The sequence below is a fragment of the Mobula hypostoma genome, chromosome 13, assembly GCF_963921235.1.
Source record: "Mobula hypostoma chromosome 13, sMobHyp1.1, whole genome shotgun sequence".
Classification (NCBI taxonomy): domain Eukaryota; kingdom Metazoa; phylum Chordata; class Chondrichthyes; order Myliobatiformes; family Myliobatidae; genus Mobula; species Mobula hypostoma.
This window is the reverse complement of record NC_086109.1, coordinates 60,158,020-60,180,350: the sequence shown is the minus strand read 5'-3', so window position 1 is coordinate 60,180,350 and position 22,331 is coordinate 60,158,020. Positions and strand designations below refer to the sequence as shown.

General features: G+C 43.9%; 1 protein-coding gene across 2 annotated transcripts in view; it reads left to right on the top strand.

The window, feature by feature from the left end:
- Positions 1–10,600: 10,600 nt before the first annotated feature.
- minar1 (membrane integral NOTCH2 associated receptor 1) overlaps positions 10,601–22,331 on the top strand; it is a 41,286-nt gene continuing 29,555 nt past the window's right edge. Inside the window, exons 1-2 of one of the 2 annotated variants that reach the window (XM_063065783.1) lie at positions 10,601–10,802; positions 11,230–13,369. In XM_063065783.1, the coding sequence (XP_062921853.1) occupies positions 11,246–13,369 (2,124 nt within the window). In that variant the 5' untranslated portion in view covers positions 10,601–10,802; positions 11,230–11,245. The other variant, XM_063065785.1, reaches the window with a different exon arrangement.

Genomic DNA, 22,331 nt, shown 5'->3' with positions numbered 1-22,331 from the left:
GTTCGTGATTAGTCAGGGCATCAAAGGCTACGGGGAGAAGGCAGGAGAATGGGGTTGAAAGGGGTAATAAATCAGCCATGATGGAATGGCAGAGCATACTTGATGGGCTGAATGGCATAATTTCTGCTCCTATGGTTTTATGGTCTTCACCTTGTCTGCCAGAGCAACTTCATGGCATCTTGTAGCCCTCCTGATTTCCCTCTTAAATGTTCTCTTCCATTTTTATACTCCTCAAACACCTCATTTCTTCCTTCCTGTCTCCTCCTCCTATGCAACTCCTTCATCTTCATAACCAGGGCTTCAATACCTCTCAAAAACCAAGATTCTCTAAATCTGTGAGCCTTGCCTTTTATTCTGACAGGTACATACAAATTCTGTACTCTTAAAATTTCACTATTGAAGCCCTCCAACTTACCAAGCCTCCATTTGCTAGAAAATAACCTATCCCAATCCACTCTTGCCAGATCGTTTCTGAGGCCATAAAAATTAGTTTTTCTCTAATTTAGAATTTCAACCTGAGGTCAGTCCTATCCTTCTCCGTGGTTATCTTGAAACTAATGGAACTATTACCATTAGGTCCAAAGTGTTCCGCTACATACACTTTAGTCACCCGCCTTGTTCCATTTCCAAATAGGAGATCCAGTATCGGCCTCTCTCTAGTTGGGACTCTTTATACAGATTAAGGAAACTTTCCCCAACACATTTGACAAATTCTATCTCATCCAGTACTTTGACAGTGTGGGAGTCACAGTCAGTATGTGGAAAGGGTAAGATGAGGGAACACACACCAGTCCTCATCGAGGGATCAGAAGTGGAAAGAGTGAACAATTTCAAATTCCTGGGTGTCAATATCTCTGAGGATCTATCCTGGACCCAACATATCAATACAGCTATAAAGAGGCACAACGATGGCTGTATTTCATTAGGAGTTTGACATTTGGTATGTCCGCAAAGACACTCGTAAATTTCTACAGATGTACCATGGAGAGCATTCTAACTAGCTGCATTACCGTCTGGTATAGGCGGGGGTGAGGGGGTGCTACTACACAGGATATCAAAGTAAGCTGCAGAGAGTTGTAAACTTAGTCAGCTCCATCATGGGCACTAGCCTTTGTAGCTTCCAGGACATCTTCAAGGAGCGGTGCCTCAAAAAGGTGGCATCCATCATTAATGACCCCCATCACCCAGGTCATGCCCTGTTCCTATTGCTACCATCAGGGAGGAGGTACAGAAGCCGGAAGGGACACACTCAACAATTCAGGAACAGCTTCTGCTCCTCTGCAATCTGATTTCTGAATGGACATAGAACCCATGAACACTACCTCACTACTTTTTTATTTCTATTTTTGCACTACTTACTTAATTTAACTATTTAATGTATATACTTACTGCAATTCATATTTTTTCTATTACTATGTATCACATTGTACTGCTGCCTAAAATTCAACAAATTTCACGACATATTCTAGTGATATTAAACCTGATTCTGATTCTAAAAGTTAAAATCACCTTCCATCTCAATTTTTTTTTGCTGTGTCCCTACAAGTTTGCTCCTCTAAATCCTGCTAACAATTGGATGTTCTATAATATAATCCCATTAACGTGGCCATTCCTTTTTTATTCCTAATTTCAACTAATACAGTAGCCTCAGTAGGTTAGCCCTCCAGCCTGTCCTGACTGAGCACTGCCATGATGTTTTCCCTGACTAGTAATGCCACCCTGTCCCCTTTAAACCCTCCCCCTCTATCATGTCTAAAACAACGGACTCACCAAACGTTGAGCTGGCAGTCCTATTGCTTCTGGAACAAAGTCGCTCTAACAGCTACAATGTCATATTTACACATGCTGATCCATGCTGCTCATCCACAATACTCCTTGCATTGAAGTAGATGCAACTCAGAACATTAGTCCCACCATTCTCAGCCTTTTGATACATTTCATTGTATGTAGGCTTAACAGCATCTGTCTCCAACACCACTCCACTATCTGCTTTGCCATTAGCAAACCATCCTGCAAGGATATTGGTCGCCCACAATTTCAGATGCAAACTGTCCCTTCTATACATGTTCCACCTTCCCTGGAAGAAAACCCAATGATCCAAAATTCCAATGTCCTCTCCTCTGCACCATCTCCTAAGGTATATGTTAAACTATATTATCTTCCTAATTTCCAGTCTCACTAGTACATGGCATGGGTAGCAATCATGAAATCACAACCCTGGATTTCTTGTCCTTTAACTTAGCACCTAGCTCCCTGAATTCACTTTGCAGGACCTCAGCTCTCTTCCAGCCTATATCATTGGTACTGATGTGGACCACAACCTCTGTTTGCTTACCTTCTCCCTTAAGACTCATATTTGAGGTACAATGGTGAAGATCATGGTGGTATCAGACTTGTGGGAAATGATCCTGAGTAAGTGAGAACAAAGAAGGATAAAACCGACAACAGTATTGGCAATCCTGATGTAGATCAGTATTAGTCCAGCGTTCCAGCATCCGTTAATGTTTAATATACCTTTCCAGATCTTTTCAGCATTCCATGTGTGGAGACCCACAGATCTTATTGGACCAACACTTTTAGATTTCCACTGTTTAGAAAACTGCTGCTTTACTTTTTTATATCCATGCATTCACCTGTGTGAATATTAATTTTCCTCTGTTTCACAATTGTTTAATCTATTGGGCCAAAATTATCTTCTTATATATACCACTAATTGAAGAAAAGGGTCCAAATTTGCCTTTTGTGTTTCCTCCTTTGACAATTTGCTGCTAAGCACAAGCCCAGTCATCAGTTGTGAAGTGCATGTAAGTGCCATTCTATTGGAGAAGGGATGTATAGGACAATCTCTGGCTATCAAACAGCTGAATTTTAAAAATCACAGCCAGGAAACTCACACAAATTAGCTTAGCCAGCTGTCAAACAAATCAAGGCTTTCAATATCTCTGATTTCAGAACTGGTCAAAAACATTGAAAAAAGTTATTGTAAATGAATTAAACAACCTGAACATTTAAGTATTATTAAGAATTAAAAGAGAGTTAACACACCAAAAATATTTTAGTACCAACAGGAAAGTACTACTGAATAATGCCCAGCAGGCTGGGAATTTACTTATTCATGCTGGGATTCTGAACTTGGATCCATCACTGTGTAGAAATTGTGGAAGCTTTGTATGGGAACTGTTGGCAAATTACTGCAATTTCCAGTACCTCTGTGTCTCCATATATTTCAAGTTTACATCTGCCCCGCTTATGATACTGTCATTAGCTAATTAGGATCCAGTGCTTTTTCTCCCCTCATTTAAGTTGCTATTAAATGCAATGAACAATGATGCTTCCTACATTGCACTCGGCACAATATACAATGATCCTCACTCTTCTGGTTCTGCCTCCAGTTCTCAGCCAGTTTCCAACTAGGATAATTATCAACAAAACCTAACCTAACTTTTGCTAACAATTCCTTATGTTTCTTTTTATTAAATAGCTTCTGCATGTACTATCACCCATGGATCCTGTCCACTGCTTCAGACAACATTCACAAGGGAAATCATTCAAGGTCTTCAGACACAGCCAACAATTTTCCATTATCTAATGAAATGATTGGTAAGAAGGCTTACCTCTGACCTTATGATGGCGTCATTGCTGAAGAGCTGATGATGTTTGGGATGCAGTACATTCCTTCAACAACCTCCCATAACTAATGTTCGGCTCCCAACAACAAATGACATCTTCCTTTGCATAGAGAACGATCTAACTGCAGGACATTATGCCCCTGGTTTCCAGTGACTTTTGTCTCAATGATGACCTATTTGGTCAGAACCTGATCTGATATCATGAGCCATCACTCAGACCTCATCAGTAGAATTCAACTCCTTTGTCCGTATTTGGTTTAAGACAGTAATGAGTGCATCATAGAGCCACAGGATTCTGAGAAATGCCAAAATGAGCATCTATAAACAGGTTATTAGTCAGTAAGTGCCTCTTCATAGTACTTCTGGTGAGAATTTCTGTACTTTACTGATTATTTTTATAGTCTGTTCAAACTGCAATTGACAATTAAACGGAGACACAAGAGACTGTAAAAGCTACAATCTGGAGTAAAAAAAAAAGCTGCTAGAGGAACTCAGTAGGTCAGGCCGCATCTGTGGAGGAAAATAGACAGAGGACATTTCTAGACCCAAAATGTCAACAGTCTATTTCCTACCACAGATGTTAGCTGACACACAGAGATCCCCCAGCAGCTTGGTGTTTGCTGAAATTGTCCAACTACATAGTTAAATGTTCACTATTAGTGCTGTATTTTAATGGTAGACGGAAGTTCTGTGTGCTTAATCATGCGCTGTTAATGTTGTTTGTTTAACCGCATATTTTATTTTAAATACCCTATTAGACTCTTATTTTCTAAGGTACATGCCGCCTCCTCAGTTCTCCAATCTTGCATTTATCTACATTAAAATTCGTGGCCAATTATATGCTCATTCTTATTTCTTATAATTACATATATCAAACTTCATTCTCATTTTAATATCAGAGAATTTTGATTCCTGAGTCCAATCTTCAATGCAGATTGTAAAAAACTAGTTCCACAAAGATTAACAAGGCCATCGTGATGGGATGTTGCTGCCTCCACATGCCCTCGCATTGGTCAGGAGCCCAGCATTTACCATTAATGCAGCACTGCATTTTCTTTGTTGCTTCAGAAGTTTTAATTTCCAATTGCTGCTTATACCTGGGGATGCAAAATGCTGGAATTTGGTGCAATCGTATGCTTGGGGAACTAAGATCATCAAACAGTATCTGATGCAGGACTTTGACCCAAAACGTTGACAGCTCCTTTCTCCCCATAAGTGCTAGTGTACCTGCTGAATTCCTCAAACAGATTGTTTGTTACTATTTATACATTTCTGTTGCTAAACTGAAACAGTGATTTTCAATTCTATCACAATACAGGTTTTTTTCGCAGTCATGTCAGCCTCATTTCCCATAAAACTACCCATGCAGTAATACTTTCACTGTATTGATTATAGCAAAATGGTAGTATACTTGCGTACCTTTTAACCCACAACCAACTCTCTCTTCAAGGTACCCCAGCATCAGATGTAGATCTACCCTTGAAATAATTATATGTTCATTTTAGGTAACAATTACAGATTAAGCACAGACCCTTAATTCAGACAATTCACATTGCTCTGAATTGAAATAATAATATAGATTGGCACTTTAATGCAGCATGAAATTTCAGAGAAGCCAGGATGCTAAAGATCCTTTGTAATTATGTCACAATTATATATTTTTATGTAACCTCTCAGGATTGAGGATAACTTACTTGGTATGGAAACACCAATGCCTTTTGTACAAAAACACCTACAAAATGTAATAGATACAGCCCAGTCCATCATGGGTAAAACCCTCGCCACTATTGAGCACATCTACACGGAGTGATGTCGCAGGAAAGCAGGGTCCATTGTCAAGGATGTTCACCATCCAGGCCGTGCTGTCTTCTTGCTGTTTCCATCAGGAAGGAGTTATAGAAGCGTCAAGACCCACACAACCAGGTTTAGGAAGTGTTATTACCCTTCAACCATCAGGGTCTTGAACCAGAGGGGACAACTTCTTTGTGCTGTCTTTCTTTTTGTATTTGCACAGTTTGTTGGATTTGTTTGCATATTGGTTGTTGTCCATCCTGTTGGGCACGGTCTTTCATTGATTCTATTTAGTTCCTTGTAGTTACTGTGGTTGCTTGCAAGGAAATAAGTCTCTGGGCTGTCATATATGCACTTTGATAATAAAATTACTTTGAACTTTGAACTCCAATCCCAGTTCTGTGGGCTTTGAGTCTCTGATGAGTCCAGTATGGGCCCTGCAGGTTCTACCACAGATGGAGAGGGAGAAGCTTGGTGGGTGGGCAGTTTGGTAGGTGGTGTGGACCTTCCTCTGTTGATTTTGGGTTTCTATGTGCTCTGACGTAGGAGCTCTAGGGGTTCAATGCTAATCCTCTGTGCCTCAAGCATTCACATGGCACATTCTTCAAGGAGTAGTGAAGATGTTGTACTTCCTTGGAGAGGTTTTGAGCACATCCTTAAATCTTTTCGTATCTTCACCATGGTAACCACTTGCTCTTACAAAGCATGGTTTGGACTCATATTTTAAGCATGTAAGTGATGTGATCTGCCTGGCAGACCCTTATGGTGTGACTGGGTCCTCAGTTCTGGAGACCTTGCCTTGGATGGCACTCTGGCATGGCTCACTTGTTCTTTCAGTGTTCTACAGATACAGCTCTGAATGAATTTCTTCACTTCCTTATGGTGTCTACTATAGGGAGTCCAATTTACAGAAACACATTGGAGGACAAATATCACTGATGCAGGTAGACCTTGAGGTCCTAATCTTTAAGCACGTTTTTCTTCAGTGCACACCCAGTGAAGGAGATGACAAATGTCATCATCCATATCTTCCTTCACTGACAGGTGGCTCCCAACGTAAGGGTTGTGATACAACTTTGCAGAGTTTTATCATGGACCTTAATGTTGCAGAGCAGAGTTTCCAAATGGAGCAGGGTGGCAGGATCAATGTTAAGCAGAAAGTGCTTCAGTGAATGATTTGCAATGACTGTGTTATCTGTATGCCACTGCTTAGACACTGAATCTGGGTTCCCTTGGTTCTGGAGTAGAGAGAACATAGGTTAAACAGTTTCCCAATAATACTGTGGGCTTGCTCCGCACTGACACAAGGATTTATGAAGATGAATTGAAGTATGGCAAACATATGTCAGAACCGATGTCCTATATTCTCCCCATATACACACACAAAAACACATACACACATACACTTCTGTACACAAAGACAGACTTTGTATACAAACACATACACACATCACACACACAAACACATGCATGCACACAGATACACATACACTCACACACAAACAAGCCCTTGCCCACAATCTACCTCTTATTAATCTACCTTAATCTCTCTTAATCTACGTTTTACTAACTCTCTGTTTGGGGGATCAGCATTTATGGATTGGGTGTTGTGCAGTGAACCAGAATTGATTAGAGAGTTAAGGTAAAAGAACTCACAGGGGAGAGTGATCATAATATAATTGAATTCACCCTGAAATCTAAGCAGGAAAATCTAAAGTCAAATGTATCAGTATTACAGTGAAGTAAAGGGAATCACTTCAGCCAGCCGGTGGTGTAGTGGCATCAGCACCAGGCTTCAAGGAAAATGGTCTTGTGTTCGAATCCAGCCAGCTCCTTGCATCCGTGCTGGGTTGTGCATCAAGCTAGCAACTCAGCCTCGTAAATAAAACAGTCAAGTGCTACAGAAATGGCAAAAATGCCACCCAATGCTCCACAGAGGTGTGCAAAAGGAACAACAAAGGAAATTACAGAGGCATGAGAGAGGAGCTGCCCAGGCAATGGGAAAAGAACACTGGTGGTGATGATGGCAGAGCAATGATGGCTGGAATTTCTGGAAGTAATTTTGAAGGTACAGGATATTTACATGCCGAAGAACTAGAAGTATTCTAAAGGAAAGATGACACAACTGGGGCTAACAAAAGAAGTCAAAGCCAACAGAGAGACATATGATACAGCAAAAATTAGTGGGAAGTTAGTGGATTGGGAAGCTTTTAAAAACCAACAGAAGACAAATAAAAGAGTAATTAAGAAGGTAAGCTAGCCAATAATATTAAAGAGGATACCAAAACTTGTTTTTCTAGATACATGAAGTGTAAAAGAGGCAAGAGCAGGTATCAGACTGCTATCCAATGATGCTGGAGAGATAGTAATGGGGACAAGGAAATGGCAGGTGATCTGAATAAGTACTTTACATCAGTCTTCACAATGATAGACGCTAGCACTATTGTGGAAGTTCCAGGTATTGGTGGTCATGAAGTGCATGAAGTTATCATATCTATAGAGAAGGTTCTTGGGAACTGAATTGTCTGAAGTAGATATGTCACCTGGACCAGATGGTGTACACCCCAGGGCCCTGAAGGAGGTGGCTGAAGAGATTGTGGAGGTATTAGTAATGATCTTTCAAGAATCACTAGATACTGGAATGGTTCTGGAAGGTAGGAAAATTGCAAAAGTCACTCCACTCTTCAAGAAGGGAGAAAGGCAGAAGAAAGGAAACTACGGACCTCAGTGGTTGGGAAGATTTTGGAGTCGATTGTTAAGGATGTGGTCTCAGGGTACTTGGTGGCACATGATAAAATAGGCAGTAGTCAGCATGGTTTCCTCAAGGAAAATCTTATCTGACAAATCTGATGAAATCCTTTGAAGAAATAGCAACCACAATAGACAAATGAGAATCAGTTGATGTTGTGGACTTAGATTTTCAGAAGCCTTTGACAAGGTGTCACACATGAGACTGCTTAACAAGCTATGAGCCCATGGTATTACTGGAAAAATTCTAGCATGGATAAAGCAGTGGCTGATTAGCAGGCAGAAAAGAATGGGAATAAAAGGAGCCTGTTCAGGTTGGCTTCCGATGGCTCGTGGTACTCCACAGAGGTCTGTGTTGGGATCAATTCTTTTTACATTATATGTCAATGATTTGGATGATGTAATTGATGGCTTTGTTGCAAAGTTTGCAGATAATATGAAAATAGGTTGAGGGACAGATGGTTTGAGAAAGTAGTGAAGCAAAGGAAGGACTTAGACAGACTAAGAGAATGGGCAAAGAAGTGGCAGATGAGATATAGTGTGGGGAAGTCTATAGTCACACACTTTGGTAAAAGAAATGAAAGTGTAGATTATTTTCTAAATGGAGAGAAAATACAAATAAAACTGAGGCGCAAAGGGACTTGGAAGTCCTTGTGCAAGATTCCCTAAAGGTTAATTTGCATGTTGAGTCTGTGGTAAGGAAGGCAAATGCAGTGTTAACATTCATTTCAAGAGGATTAGAATATAAAAGCAAGGATGTAATATTGAGACATCATTAAGCAGCGGTGAAGCCTCACAGAGTATTGTGTGCAGTTTTAGGCCTTTTATCTTAGAAAGGATTTGCTGAAACTGGAAAGGATTCAAAGGAGGTTCACAAAAATAATTCCAAGATTGAACAGCTTGTCATATGAAGAGCTGTCAGGGCACTGGAACAGGGATCCAATCGCAGACCCAGTACTGTGCACACAGTGATATTAATTGAGTAACAAATCCCAAGGTGCAAACAAAGTCGGCATCAAAGTTCAGGCAGAGATCAAAACATCCAGAGAAATCCAAAAACCAGAATCCGGAAACAGGCAGAGTCAATATTCAGACAGACAGAGTACAGATACAAATGCTGGAAAGGCTCAGGAATATTCACTGCCACAAACAGGTGAAAACACAGGACTGAAATACACTGAGCAATAAACAGAGAGGCAGATGATAGGTGGAGCACAATGAGACAGAAGTGGCAGCAATACAGGTAATAATGAGAAACAGATGAGAGACAGAGTACTCAGTAATACAGGGGCAGGAGTAGAGCGGGAGAACATGGCGATACAAAACCACAGACTGACAGCTGGGGAAAACACACAAAAAGACAAGAGTTCAACTGGAGGTACTGACAAGAGCGTTTGATGGCGCTGGGACCATATTCACTAGAGTTCTAAAGAATGAGGGGTAACCTCACTGAAACCTATTGAATGGTGAAAGGCCTTGATAGAGTGGATGTGGAGAGGATGTTTCCTATGGTGGGAGAATCTAAGACCAAAGGACACAGCGTCAGAATTGAGGGGCATCATTTTATAATGGTGATGAGGAGGAATTTCTTTAGCCGGAGAGTGGTGAGTCTGTGGAATTCTTTGCCATAGGCAGCTGCGTAGGGCAAGTCTTTGCGTATATTTAAGGCAGAGGTTAATAGATTTTTGATTGGTCAGGGCATGAAGGCAGAAGATTGGAACTGAGAGGAAAATTGGATCAGCCTTGATGAAATGGAGGAGCAGACTCGATGGGCCGAATGGCCTAATTCTGCTCCTATATCCTATGGTCTTATGGTCTTATGACTGAAAGCGTTTCTTCCCGGGTGAGACGAAAAGGAACCGCCTCCCAGCAAGGCGAACTTCAGGTAATCATTTCCAAAGTATTGTTTGGCCAACGAAAGGAAGTGTGGATTCTGGGGTCAAAGCTGGTGCGGGGGATATTACGGACCAGCAGAGGTGGAACTGAAAGGCGGAACATCTCCCCATCCCAGTTCAACCTTCATACCGGGTCGTTCTCCCGGTGCCCTGAACAACGTCCACCCGTCTCGCTCAGGCTTTACTCCCTGAGGAAGATCCCTCTGTGCATACTTTCCGGACCCATTCCCCACACAAGTGCGGTGGATAATCTGAAATCTGTGGTATCCCGAGCAGTGTCGGCACCAGCCCCTCTCTCTTTGACGGGATGTTTTGTTGATGCCGTGGTTGTGTTGTGGTTCAGCGGCTGGGTTTCGAAGAGTAAGTTTGAAGTGTCCTGCTCCCCGCAGCCCGGAGCTGAGCCCAGCTCCCTTCTCGCTCCCTGAAGCCAATCCATTGGATTGACTGTCAATGACGTAATGCCGGAGAGAAACAATGTGATTCCGATTCTTTCGGCACCATCCACTCCCCCTGCCTGTGGCCGCTCCCTCCGCCAAACATGCCACTGACCGGTCAGGGGGTTTCGGCGCTGCTCGGCGTTTTCATCGAAGGACATCGCGTTGTGTTTCAGCGTCTGGATATGAAGGGGACGAGACGAGGAGAGTAGACTGGCTGGCTCTTTTCCTAGGAGTTATTGATCATTATTGGTTGCGAATGAATTGTGAAGCAGGATTGCAGGCAGCTACGGAGACTGCACACGGTATGTACAGGGCAAGAACTGGGCATTTGCCGGCTTCGTGCACAGTGCGCTGGGGTAAATATATGGTATGTGCATGGTATGTCCGGGTGTGTGCAGGGTGCGTTCGGGGTAACTGCATGATATGGACAGAGGATGTAAAGAATCTTCACAGAGCAAGTGCAATGCATGCATTAATGCATAGAATTTGTGCAGTATATCAATCGGGTGTATAACAGTGTTTGTATAGTGAATCAGTAAGGTATGCACAATTCTGAGCTCTTTAATTCGAGAGGGGAGAGACCGTTTAGACACCGAGTCACCAAGGGAGCATTTATTGTTTCAGAATGTGTGCATTAGTAAAAGCATCTGAGCGAGTTATAATCCGAAGTAACACGATGTGTAATTCATTGGAGGAAGGGTGGAAATCAATTTTTTTTTCATTCTGTAGATCGCGGACGAGGAAAATGGAAGGGTCCCCGGAATACTCTCTGTTTCTGGTGCGGATACTGGAAGAACTGGACGCGAACCGCGGCACGGTCTCCTACCAGGACCTCTGCAAACTGCTGTGTGCCCGCTTCGATTTAACTCACCTGGCGAAGCTGAGGAGCCTCCTGTTTTACACCGCTTGCCTGGACCCCAATTTCCCAGCCACTCTCTTCAAGGAGAAACTGCGCTGCAGTGTGGACAACACACAGTCCAAGAAGATCATGATCGCCGCCGACATCGTGACCATGTTTAACCTGATTCAGATGAACGGCGGGGTGGCGAAGGAGAGGCTCCCTCACCGGCACCAGCAGAAGGTGAGGAAGAACGAATCCTTTGAGTCGTGTCGATCAGACACCGAGATCAGTCGGATCCGCTCTCCCGGCTATGCTTGCAACCACGACCCGGCTAGCAGAGAACACGCCGCTTCCAGGCGTCCCAGCAGCTCCCCGGCGTCCGACTGCAAAGATTGCCAACGCTTCATCTGCACTTCCGACCCCAATTTTTTCCTCGGGGTGAGGAATGAGGCAACACTGGAAAATAACGGCAGGACCACGTCCTTGGACAGATTGCAGGCTTCTCCGACTTTTAATGGGATCGACCCCTCAGACTGCGTTATGCAGTCCACATATTTCCCCATGGATCCGGGTCAGGAGTCTAACTCTGACCAAGACTCCCCCAGCAGGAAGGCCGACAGGAATGGGACTTTTGATTCCAGCGACGAAGCATTCGCCATCAGCCCGTGTGCCGAGGCCACGTCAGTATTCAACAGCGAGCTTCAGGACATGCTTCCTTGTGTCAGCAAGTTGGTCTCGATGGACAAAGAGTCGGAAGACGAGGACCAGGATCCGCACATCCCAAACACCTCGTCGAGGTTCTCAACTTTTTTCAGCAACAGTTTTGAGGTGCCATACAGTAATCCGTACTGTGACACCATCCCTACCAGTAATCACGAGAAAAGATACGTCAAGCATGAGAGTTTGGACGACCTACAGGGGAGCACTTACTTTGGCCCAAGCACCATATCTCAGGAGCCCCAGAACCTGTCCAAACAGAGCAAGCCGGCTTCCTGGCTCCTGAAGAGCTGGAGCCTCAACACCGAGCAGGCAGAGGACGGGCAGAAATATTTTGGTAGCGGGAAGCGCCCTGGCATGGGTCACCAGTACCAGGCCAGTACCAAGGAGGAACTGATGGCCGAGGCGCGCCAGCGGCAGGCGGCCGCCGCGGCCGAAGCCATCAGCACCATGGACAGGGCTCAGACCTACTTCCAGCAGGCGGACGATAGCGTCCATTTCCCGCCGGCGGCCGCCGAGCCCGCCGGCTCCTCCAACCCTAGGAAGCTGAAGGAGAAGGGTTGCAAGACACCGAGCTTGGAGCAAACGGCTAGTGTGGGCACTCAGACGGAGCAAGTTAGCCGGGCCAGGGGGCAGGCGATCGGACGCTGTGCCCGTCCTAAGCCCGGGGAGAAGGCGGGTGTCCGGCAGTCGGACGAGGACTCGGAGGCTCTGAGCGACGACATCAGCGATATTTTCAGATTTCTGGATGACATGAGTGTCAGCGGCTCGACGGGTCTCCTACAGTCTTGTTACAACAGCAACGGATCTCTGTCCCGTCTCCCCAAGACAGACGGGGGTAGTCCCGAGAAGACTCCGGCCAAGGGAGGAGGTCCACAAAGTGACACCGTCCAGGGGCATCGTCCGTGCCAGTCAGCTGATGAGGAGCTCAAGACCAGCGTGTGCAAGCTGGTGCTAAGGGTAGGCGAGATCGAGAAGAAGCTGGAGACCCTTTCCGGGGTTCGGGACGAGATTTCCCAGGTCCTGGCCAAACTCAACCACCTGGACCAGAAGATTCAGGAACCGGCGGCAGAGAAAGTATCTCCGGACAGCAACACCGACAGCCTCCGCGTCAAAGCCCTAAGAAAAAACTTGTTTGTACGGAGATCTTCCAAGTCCCTGACAGAAGAAAACAGCGCGACGGAGTCCAAAATCGCCAGCATTTCCAACTCGCCCCGAGACTGTCGGGCGATGGGCTGCGGAGGCGAGACGGGCCAGAGCAAGCGCCAAGGCACGGCAGACAGTAAGGACTGGCAACGTAAACACAGAGAGGTATTTGCATCACTTTCTGTCGCCGTGCTCTTTATCCGATCCCATCGTATTCCCCCGGAGTTCCAAGTCGGCAGGTGGGTTAGGAATTGACTGTGGCGAGCTCCAGGCAACTGGGAAAGGTTGGTGTGTGTAAAACGTCCTAACCTGCCAATCGAAACCCCTTGTTTGGTCAATGGGCACTTAAATTCCTTAGTAATTCATCTAAGTCAATGACCAATCACTGCAAATTTTTCTAGAGATGGTCGGTGATCAAATATCAACAATAGAATTGTAGTCAACGGGGAGACATGTGATATTTACAGTCAGTGCATGTCAAAAGCAAAGTAAAATATATTCTAATTACAACGTAACTACCGTTGAACCGGGAATGGAGGCCGGTAGCGCACGTTAAGACATCTCGGTAACTGCGCCACGCGGGGGCTCGTCACTGGTTCACACCTGGGCGGTTGGTGGACAGCTAAATATTCCTAGCGTCAGAAATCTGGATTCCACTGGATCCAAGAGGGGTGTAGGTTCATCTGCCTTTTGTTTAGAGAGTGAATCTTAGTGATAAATTCTTTGTCAGAATAAAAATCTAAACGATGGTTGGAACCAAGAGAAATAGGTCCGAGGGAAGGAACGTTACATTCAATCTTTTCAAGTTGACAGTTAAGATATTGTTTCAAACTAATACCAAGTAAATCAGTGTCCAAATATAATACTCATGACTGGAATGTTTGTAGTTAGAAATGAATTAATGGCAGTTTTCCCTTCCCTGACCCCTGCATCCCAATATCCACCAAATCATACCCTGACTTTAGTTCTTAATTTGAACAATGGGTCATGGAAGGAGATGTGGTTGCATGACAATTGGTGTGAGACAGAATCAGTGTTAATCCAGGATACTGTCACATTTGTCACCAATAAGGACATTGCAAATCCTTTCAATAAATGCTTGAAATGATGTGACTATAAACTTAAACTTAAAATCATAAGGAACCAAAGAAGGAGTTGGCCATTTTGTCCCCCACACCTGAACCAACAGCAATAAGTTCATGACAGCAATAAAGGAAAATGGACATCTGTCCAATTTGGGATGATGGGAACCTCAGAGGGAGAGATAGGGGGAACATGGACACCCATCCAATTCAAGATGATAGGAACCTCGGTGGGAGAGATAGGGTGATATTTTTGCAGTTATTTTTCTCTATGGATGTGATAAATGGAAATGCTATCACCTACAGTGACACATGGGTTACTACTGTAGGCGGCCACATTGTGACTATAATGGAAGAGGTGGATGTTGTGTTCAAAGCCAGTTCACAGCTCAATTCTGAATGGTTTCTGAGATTCCTGAGTATTGCTGTTTCCCTCCTAAGAACCAGCAAGGATTCCCGCAGACTCCAGACCAGCATTTCTGATAGTGTACTGGAGTTGATGGTTCAGAAAATGGGAGTTCTTTTGTGGAAGAATACACACCTTCTAGATGACTTTTGTATGTGCCAATACTGATGTAAATATAATTGCTAACATTTTTTCCAAGCAGTGCTGCTTCTCAAATTTATAAATTATTGGGGAATGAGTGCTGGATTAGCTCAGACAGACATCCCGGAATCCTGGATGGTATGGAGAAGATAGACTGAAGGACCTATATCCATGCTCTCTGTCACTATGGCGTTAAGAAAATAATGTTCCTGGAGGTGCTTACCATGTCACAGTCGAGTTTAAAGGGACAAACTATCAAGCCAGGTTCATTTGAGTCAGAAGGCAGAGGTGTGATTTAATTGAATAGTTTTATAATCAAGAAAGTTGACGGGGTAGATACAGAGAAACTACTTCTACTGGTGGTGATATTCTGAAGCAGGAGACATAATGACAGGGCCAGATTGTTAAGGTGCTTTCATACTGAGGTAGTTCAAATGTAGAGTGCTTTCTTCATGAACCTCACTCAAATGAATATTTTAAGGGTGCGGCTAGGTGGCAGCAGTGAAAGAGCAAAGATAGATTCAAAGTGCAGGTAATTTATGGACTAATGGAAATCAAAATTGTTGAAAATGTAGAGTTAGGAACTATTGTCCCTACAATTAAATGTTGAAAGTCACAGTTTTTTCCATTGGGAGATGGTCCTTGCTGGATAGTGACCAGACAAGGCCAGTACCTGGCCATGGTGACTGTTGGAATTTTGATCTTAAAAAATAGACTCATTCCTGAGATATGTGAGCCTCTCTTAGTCTACAAATGTTGCTGCTTAATATCATGCAGAGTGAAGTGACTAGAATGAGTGCTGAAGTTTATTAGGGTGGGACTTGGGAATGAAGATAGGCAAAGGCCACTCTGTAATTAGAGAAACAAAGGCTGATCAAACAGTAATTGCTTCTGGAAAGCAGAGAATAACAACTTGCTCGTATAAAATCAATTATTTCCCCTTGGTTTGGAAATAAACATACACTGGACCTGCCCTGTCCTGCTTCAGATGACAATGTGTATTTGGATGTAAATTATGGAAAGCTGGGAATTAGAAGGAATGAGGGATTGAATTTAGTGAGATTACAATCTCTAGGGTAGTGGCACCCAAACAACAACTGGAGCTGTGGGCTGGCAAGTCTCAGGTCTTGTTGGCTTTATGCAAGGATCATGAATGATACAGTCAGCGAGAAAGTCAATGCATTGCTTTTAAATTGGCAATATTCATTCTTTTGGGGGAAGGCTCATTTAAAACAGTAACCTATGAATGGGTGTGGAGTGACGACCTTAGTGCTTTACTATAAGAATAAAGCCTGCCACTGACCTCAACTCAGAATTTGGATGTTAAAGATCATTTGCATGCCTAAAGGTAAGATGCTATCCTGGTTGAAAAGAATTAATTTCTCTTTCTCTGCACCCTTGCCACCCATAAGTCAATAACCTACATCAGTCATGACCCTTGCCATATTCCACTACAACATGAGGATCTTTATACTTCTGTCAGGCTCACATTTCACAGCTTTCACATGATGCTGGCTAATTAACCATGATAAACAGGCCACCCAAACATTACATGGCGCTCAGTGACACCCCTTCCACACCCTTACAGGACAAAGTGGTTCAATAGGCAGTGATAATTGACTACAATGGGATAGTCATAGCTGCTCATCACCTTACCCTCATGGAATCGATGATGTTTAAAATATTTGGATGATAGTTTCAGAAATGAGAGCCAAGAACAGAACAAGACATGAATCTCCAAAGGTGTTGATCTCCTTGCACCCAACCCTCGTCCTCCTGTCCTACTTCCTTTCAACCCATTATCAATTCCAATGGGTTAAGCATTATCCTCTCAATTTCTTTGCCTCTCTTACTCTACTTCAACCCTGCCCCAATACCTTTGTTTAACTTCAGTTTGGCAGCAAGCACTCCAACTCAACTGGGTAATAGTTGCATTCACTCAATGGGTGGTGTGTTTCTTCAGAAGTATAGATGCACTCTACACTTTCCTTTGGGACTCAGCATTGCATGTTTCTAATCTCCTATTGAGAGATCCTTCCTCCTTCTTCCTTTACCGGAAACTGGTGTGTGCTGTCTGCTCATCTTCTCTGTCATGTTGTACTCCAATGGCAGTGCTTCCTCAACATTGTCTGGGATTGGATTATTTGTCTAGAAACTTAAAATTAAAACAACTCACAAACTGCAGGAGGAACTCAGCAGATCAGCCAACATCTATAGAAAGGAATAAAGAGTTGAGGTTATGGGCCAAGGCCCTTCATTAGGACTGGAAAGGAAGGAGGGAAGAGGCAAGAATAAGAAGGTGGGGAGGGGGAGGAGCACAAGCTAGAAGGTGACTGGTGAAGCTGAGGATGGGGGGGCATGGGGGGGTTGGGATGAAGTCAGAAACTGGAAGGTGATAGATGGAAAAGGCAAATAGATGAAGAAGAAGGAATCTGACAGAGGAGCAGAAAGGACCATGGGAGGAAAGGAGGAGGAGGGAGCCTAGAGGGAGGTGATAGTTGGGTGGGGAGAAGAGAAGAGATAAGAGGGGAGGCAGGATGGGGAATGGAAGAAGAAAGCAGGGGGATTTGGGGGGAGAAATTACTGTAAATTAGTGAAATCAATGTTCATACCATCAGATAAGAGCTATCTAGATGGAATATGGGGTATTACTGCCTCAAAATGACTTTGGCCTTATTGTGGCAGTAGGAAGGCCATGACTGATGTGTTGAAACAGGAATGGGGACTGGAATTAAAATGGTTGGTCACTGGGATATACTGCTTTTTGCAGATGGAGCAAAGGTGCTTGACAAAGTGTTTCCCCAATCTGTGGCGTGTTTCACTAATGTAGAGGAGGCTGCAGTGTGTGGATTGCATGCAGTAGGTGATCCCGACAGACTCACAGGTCAGGTGTTGCTTCACCTGGAAGGACTGTTTGGGGCTTTGAATGAAAGTTAGGGAGAGGCAAAGCAACCGGTTAGCACTTCTTCCACCTGCAGCATTAAGTGCCAGGAGAGAGATCAGAGGGGACGGATGAATGAACAGGGGAATCAGAGAGAGAGCAATCACCCTGTGGAAAGTGGTGAGTTTTGGGGGTGGGTGGTGGTTTAGCGTCATGTTCGGTGGTTGGATCCTGTTGCAGATGGCAGATGTTGTGGAAAATGATATGCTGGATGTGATCGGTAAAGACAAGAAGAATTCTATCCCTGTTCAGGCAAAGGGAAGATCAGATGAGGGCGACGTCCAGGAAAAGGAGGAGATGTGGGTGAGGGCAGTATCAATGGTGGGGGAAGGGAAATTCTCTTCTTTGAAGAAGGAGGATATCTCTGAAAATGAAAGCTTCATCACGGGGACAGATGCAGCAGAGAGACAGAGGAACTGACGAAAGATAAATTGGAGAGCTCAGCATGGGTGCAGGAAGCAGCACCAATGCAATACAGTGCAGAAAGAGTTGGTGAGCATAACTAGCGAAAGCATGGAACATGGACTGTTTCACCTAGCCAGCAAAAAGGCAGGCATAGCTGGAGCCCATGTGGGTTCCCATAGCTACTCCTTGGGTTTAGAGAAAGCTGGAGGAGCTGAAAGAGAAATTGTTGCCAGATGGTGGAGGGGAACTGCTGAGATCTGTTGTCTAAAAGAAGTGAAGAGCTTTAAAGCCTTCTTGATAAGGGAGAGAACTGTATAGGAATTGGGCACGCCTGGTGAAAGTGTGGCTATCAGGGCTAGGGAATGAAAAGTTGTTGAAAAGACCAAGAGCATGTGAAGTTTTGTGGATGTATGTGGGAGGGGACTGAACCAAGGGGGTAAAGTGGAGTCAATGGACACTAATATTCATTGATACATGGACGGGACACCCAGATTCTCTGAACACCAATAACTTTTCAAATTTCTCACCATTTAAAAATAACTCTTTGTTTCTTTTTTTTAACCAAAGTGTGATACCCCACAGTTTCCACATCATATCTGACCTGACATGCTCTTTGCAATTCATTTTACCTGTCACATTCCCTGCTGTAATCTTCTTGCAACTTACATTTCCATCCAAATTTGAATAAATAAAATAAGATTTGGATAAATTATACTTGATCCCTGCATCCAATTCATTGTTTCCAGATTGATCCATGCATTCCACTAATCATAGCATCCTAAACTGAACTATTTATTCCTATTCTAGACTTGCTGACAAATAATTAGCCTTTAGTCTACACCATTACATCAAATCTTAATTGTATTGCAAGAACTTTTGAATTGCAATCAGAGATGAGATGCCAGCATGTCATATGAATAGGACCATAAGGTATAAGAGCAGAATTAGGCCACTTGGGCTGTTTCATAATGGCTGATCCATTTTTCCTCTCAGCCCCGGTCTCCTGCCTTCTCTCCATATCCCATCATGTCCTGACTGATGAAGAATCTATCAACCTCTGCCTTAAATATTCCCAATGGCTTGGCCTCCACAGTTGCCTGTGTGTGGCAACGAATTCCATAGATTCACCACTCCCTGACTAAAGAAATTCCTCCTCATCTCCATTTTAAATGGCTGTCCTTCTATTCTGAGTCTGTGTCCTCTGGTCCTAGACACCCCCATCATAGGAAATACCCTCTCCACATCCACTCTATTGAGGCCTTTCATCATTCGATATGTTTCGATGAGATTCCCCCCCATTCTTCTAAATTCCAGGGAGTATGGGGCCAGAGCCATCAAACGCTACTCATATGATAAGCCTTCCAATCCTAGAATCATTTTTGTGTACCTCTTTTGAATCCTTACCAATCTCAACATATCCTTTCTTAAATAAGGAGCCCAAAACTGCTCACAATAGTCCAAGTGATGTCTCACCAGTGCTTTATAAAGTCTCAACATTACATCCTTGCTTTTATATTCTAGTCCCCTTGAAATGAATGATAACATTGCATTTTCCTTCCTCACCAAACCCAAACAGAATATTAACCTTTAGGGAATCCTGCACAAGGACACCCAAGTCCACTGGCAACTCAGATTTTTGAATTTTCGTCTATTTAAAAATAGTTTATACTTTTACTTCTTCTACAAAATTGCATGACCATACACTTCCCCACATTGTATTCCATCTGCCACTTTTTGACCTGTCTAAGTTCTTCTGTAGCCTCCCTGTTTCCTTAACATCACCTTCCCCTGCAACTAACTTTGTATCATCAGCAAATCTGGCCACAATAGGCAGCAATTCTATCATCCAAATCATTGACATATAATGTAAAAAGAAGCAGTCGCAACCCAAACCCCTGTGGAACACTAGTCACCAGTAGCGAACCAGGAAAGGCTCCCTTTATTCCCTTTCTTTGTCTCCTGCCAATCAGCCAATGCCCTATCCATGCTAGTATCTTTTATGTAATACCATGGGCTCCTAACTTGTTAAGCAGCTTCATGTGTGGCATTTTAGCAAAGGACTTCTGAAAATCCAAGTACACAACATCCAGCGATTTAAGCAAAGTTATTCAATAATGTTGTCAATTCAACCATGCTGGTAAGACATTTAAATTACCTTCAGCTGTAATTGCAGCTTATCAAAGGGTTTCAGAAAGTACTAAAGCGTCACATCCATTAATTTTCCTACCTGTCCTATTAGTTACAGTTTCAAAGAGCTATAGTAAATTACTCATGCATGATATACTTCTCATAAATCCATGTAGACTCTGCCAAATCCTATTGTTTTTGTTTAAATACCTGCCTGACAATTCCTTATAATAGAATCCAGTATTTCCCTTTTATTCATGCAGTGCACTTTCCTGATTTCTGTCTATCCACCACCACCACACCCCGACCCACACAACCCTTTCTTAATAAAGCAGTTATATTTATTTCCACTTTATGGAGCCTGGCCAAGTGTCTATGGAGTTTTGAAAGATGACACCCAGTGCATCCATTATCTCCATCTCCACCTCTCTCAAAACCTTGGGGTGCAAGTTCTCAGGGCTTGGGCATTTATCCATTTCTGATCTCATTCATTTCTCTGCTTCTATTTACTAATACGACTTTCTTTTAGTAGGTGTGAGTGGAGGTATGGTTGGGTGTGAGTGTGCATATGAGTGGGGAAGGGTGTGTGTTAGAGTGGGTGTGAATGTGTGCATGTTTGTGAGCATAAGTGTGGGTGTAAGTAGAGATGTGATTGTGGGTGAGGGTCTGAGTGGATTGGGTGTGGGTCTGACTGTAGGTATGGGTCTATGAATGGGGATATGAGTGTGGGTGAGGGTCTGAATGGGTTCGGTGAGGGTCAGGCTGTAGGTATGGGTCTATGAATGGGGATGTGAGTGTGGGTGAGGGTCTTAGTGGGTTCGGTGTGGGTCTGGCTGTGAGTACGAATGGTTGGAGATGTGAGTTTGGGCCTGACTGTGGGTGAGGGTGAGTGTGGTTCTAAATTGGGGTATGGGCGTGATTGTGGGTGTGTGTTGGTATGGGTGTGGGTGTGAGGGTGTTTGTGTCTGTGTATGAGTTTGGTTGTGACTGTGAGTGTGAATTTACATGTAGGTATGTGAGTGTGAATGTGTGTGTGTGTGTGTGTGTGTGTGTGTGTGTGTGTGTGAATATTTGTGTAGGAAACTCTGAGCGTGTGAGTGAGGGTGTACATGCATGGTTATGATATATGTGAGTGTAGTTCTAAGTTGGGATATGGGTGTGAGTCTGGGTGTGAGGGTGTTTATGTTGGTGCATGAGTTTGTGAGTGTGACTATGAATGTGTGTGTAGGTATGTGAGTGTGTCTGTGTGAATGTTTGTGCGGGTGTGGTGAGTGTGGTGGCTGGGTGTGGTGTGAATGTGAGTGTGCGATGTGTAAAACTGTGAGTGTAGTGCGTGGGTATGAGTTTAAATATGAGTGTGATGTGTGTGTTGTGTGTGAGTGTGGGCTGTGAGTGTGAGTGTGCCGTGTGTGAGTGTGAGTGTGAGGGTTAATGTGTGTGTTTGGTGTGAATGTGTGTGTGGGTGTATGGTGTCTGAGAGTGGTCTGTGGTATGTGTTAGTTTGAGTATGAATGTGAGTGTGGTGCGTGTAGGTGTGAGTGTGAAAGTGTGTGTGGTATGTGTAAGACTGAGCGTGAATGTGAGTTTGGTGTGAGTGTGAATGTGAGTGTGGTGTGTGTAAGAGCGAGTGTGAATGTGGGTGTGGTGTGTGTAAGTGTGAGTGTGGTATGTGGGTGTAGATGTGGATGCAAATGTGAGTGTGGAAGTGAGAGTGAGGGTGGGTTTAAGTCTGAGCATGAGTGTGGGTGTGGATGTGCATGTGGGTGTAGATGTGTAAGTGTGGGGTGTGTGTGAATGTGAGCATTGTTGTGAGTGAGTGTGATTCGGTGTGTTGGCATGAGTCTGGATATGAGTCTGCGTGTAAGTGTGTGTGTGTGTGTGTGTGTGTGTGTGTGAGTCTGGTTCTGTGTGTGATTATGGATGTAGATGTAAGTTTGGGGGCAAGTGTGATTATGAGTGGGATGTGCATGTGTGTGTGTGGGTGTGAATGTTGATTGAGCATGAGTGTGGGTGTGCGAGTGTAAA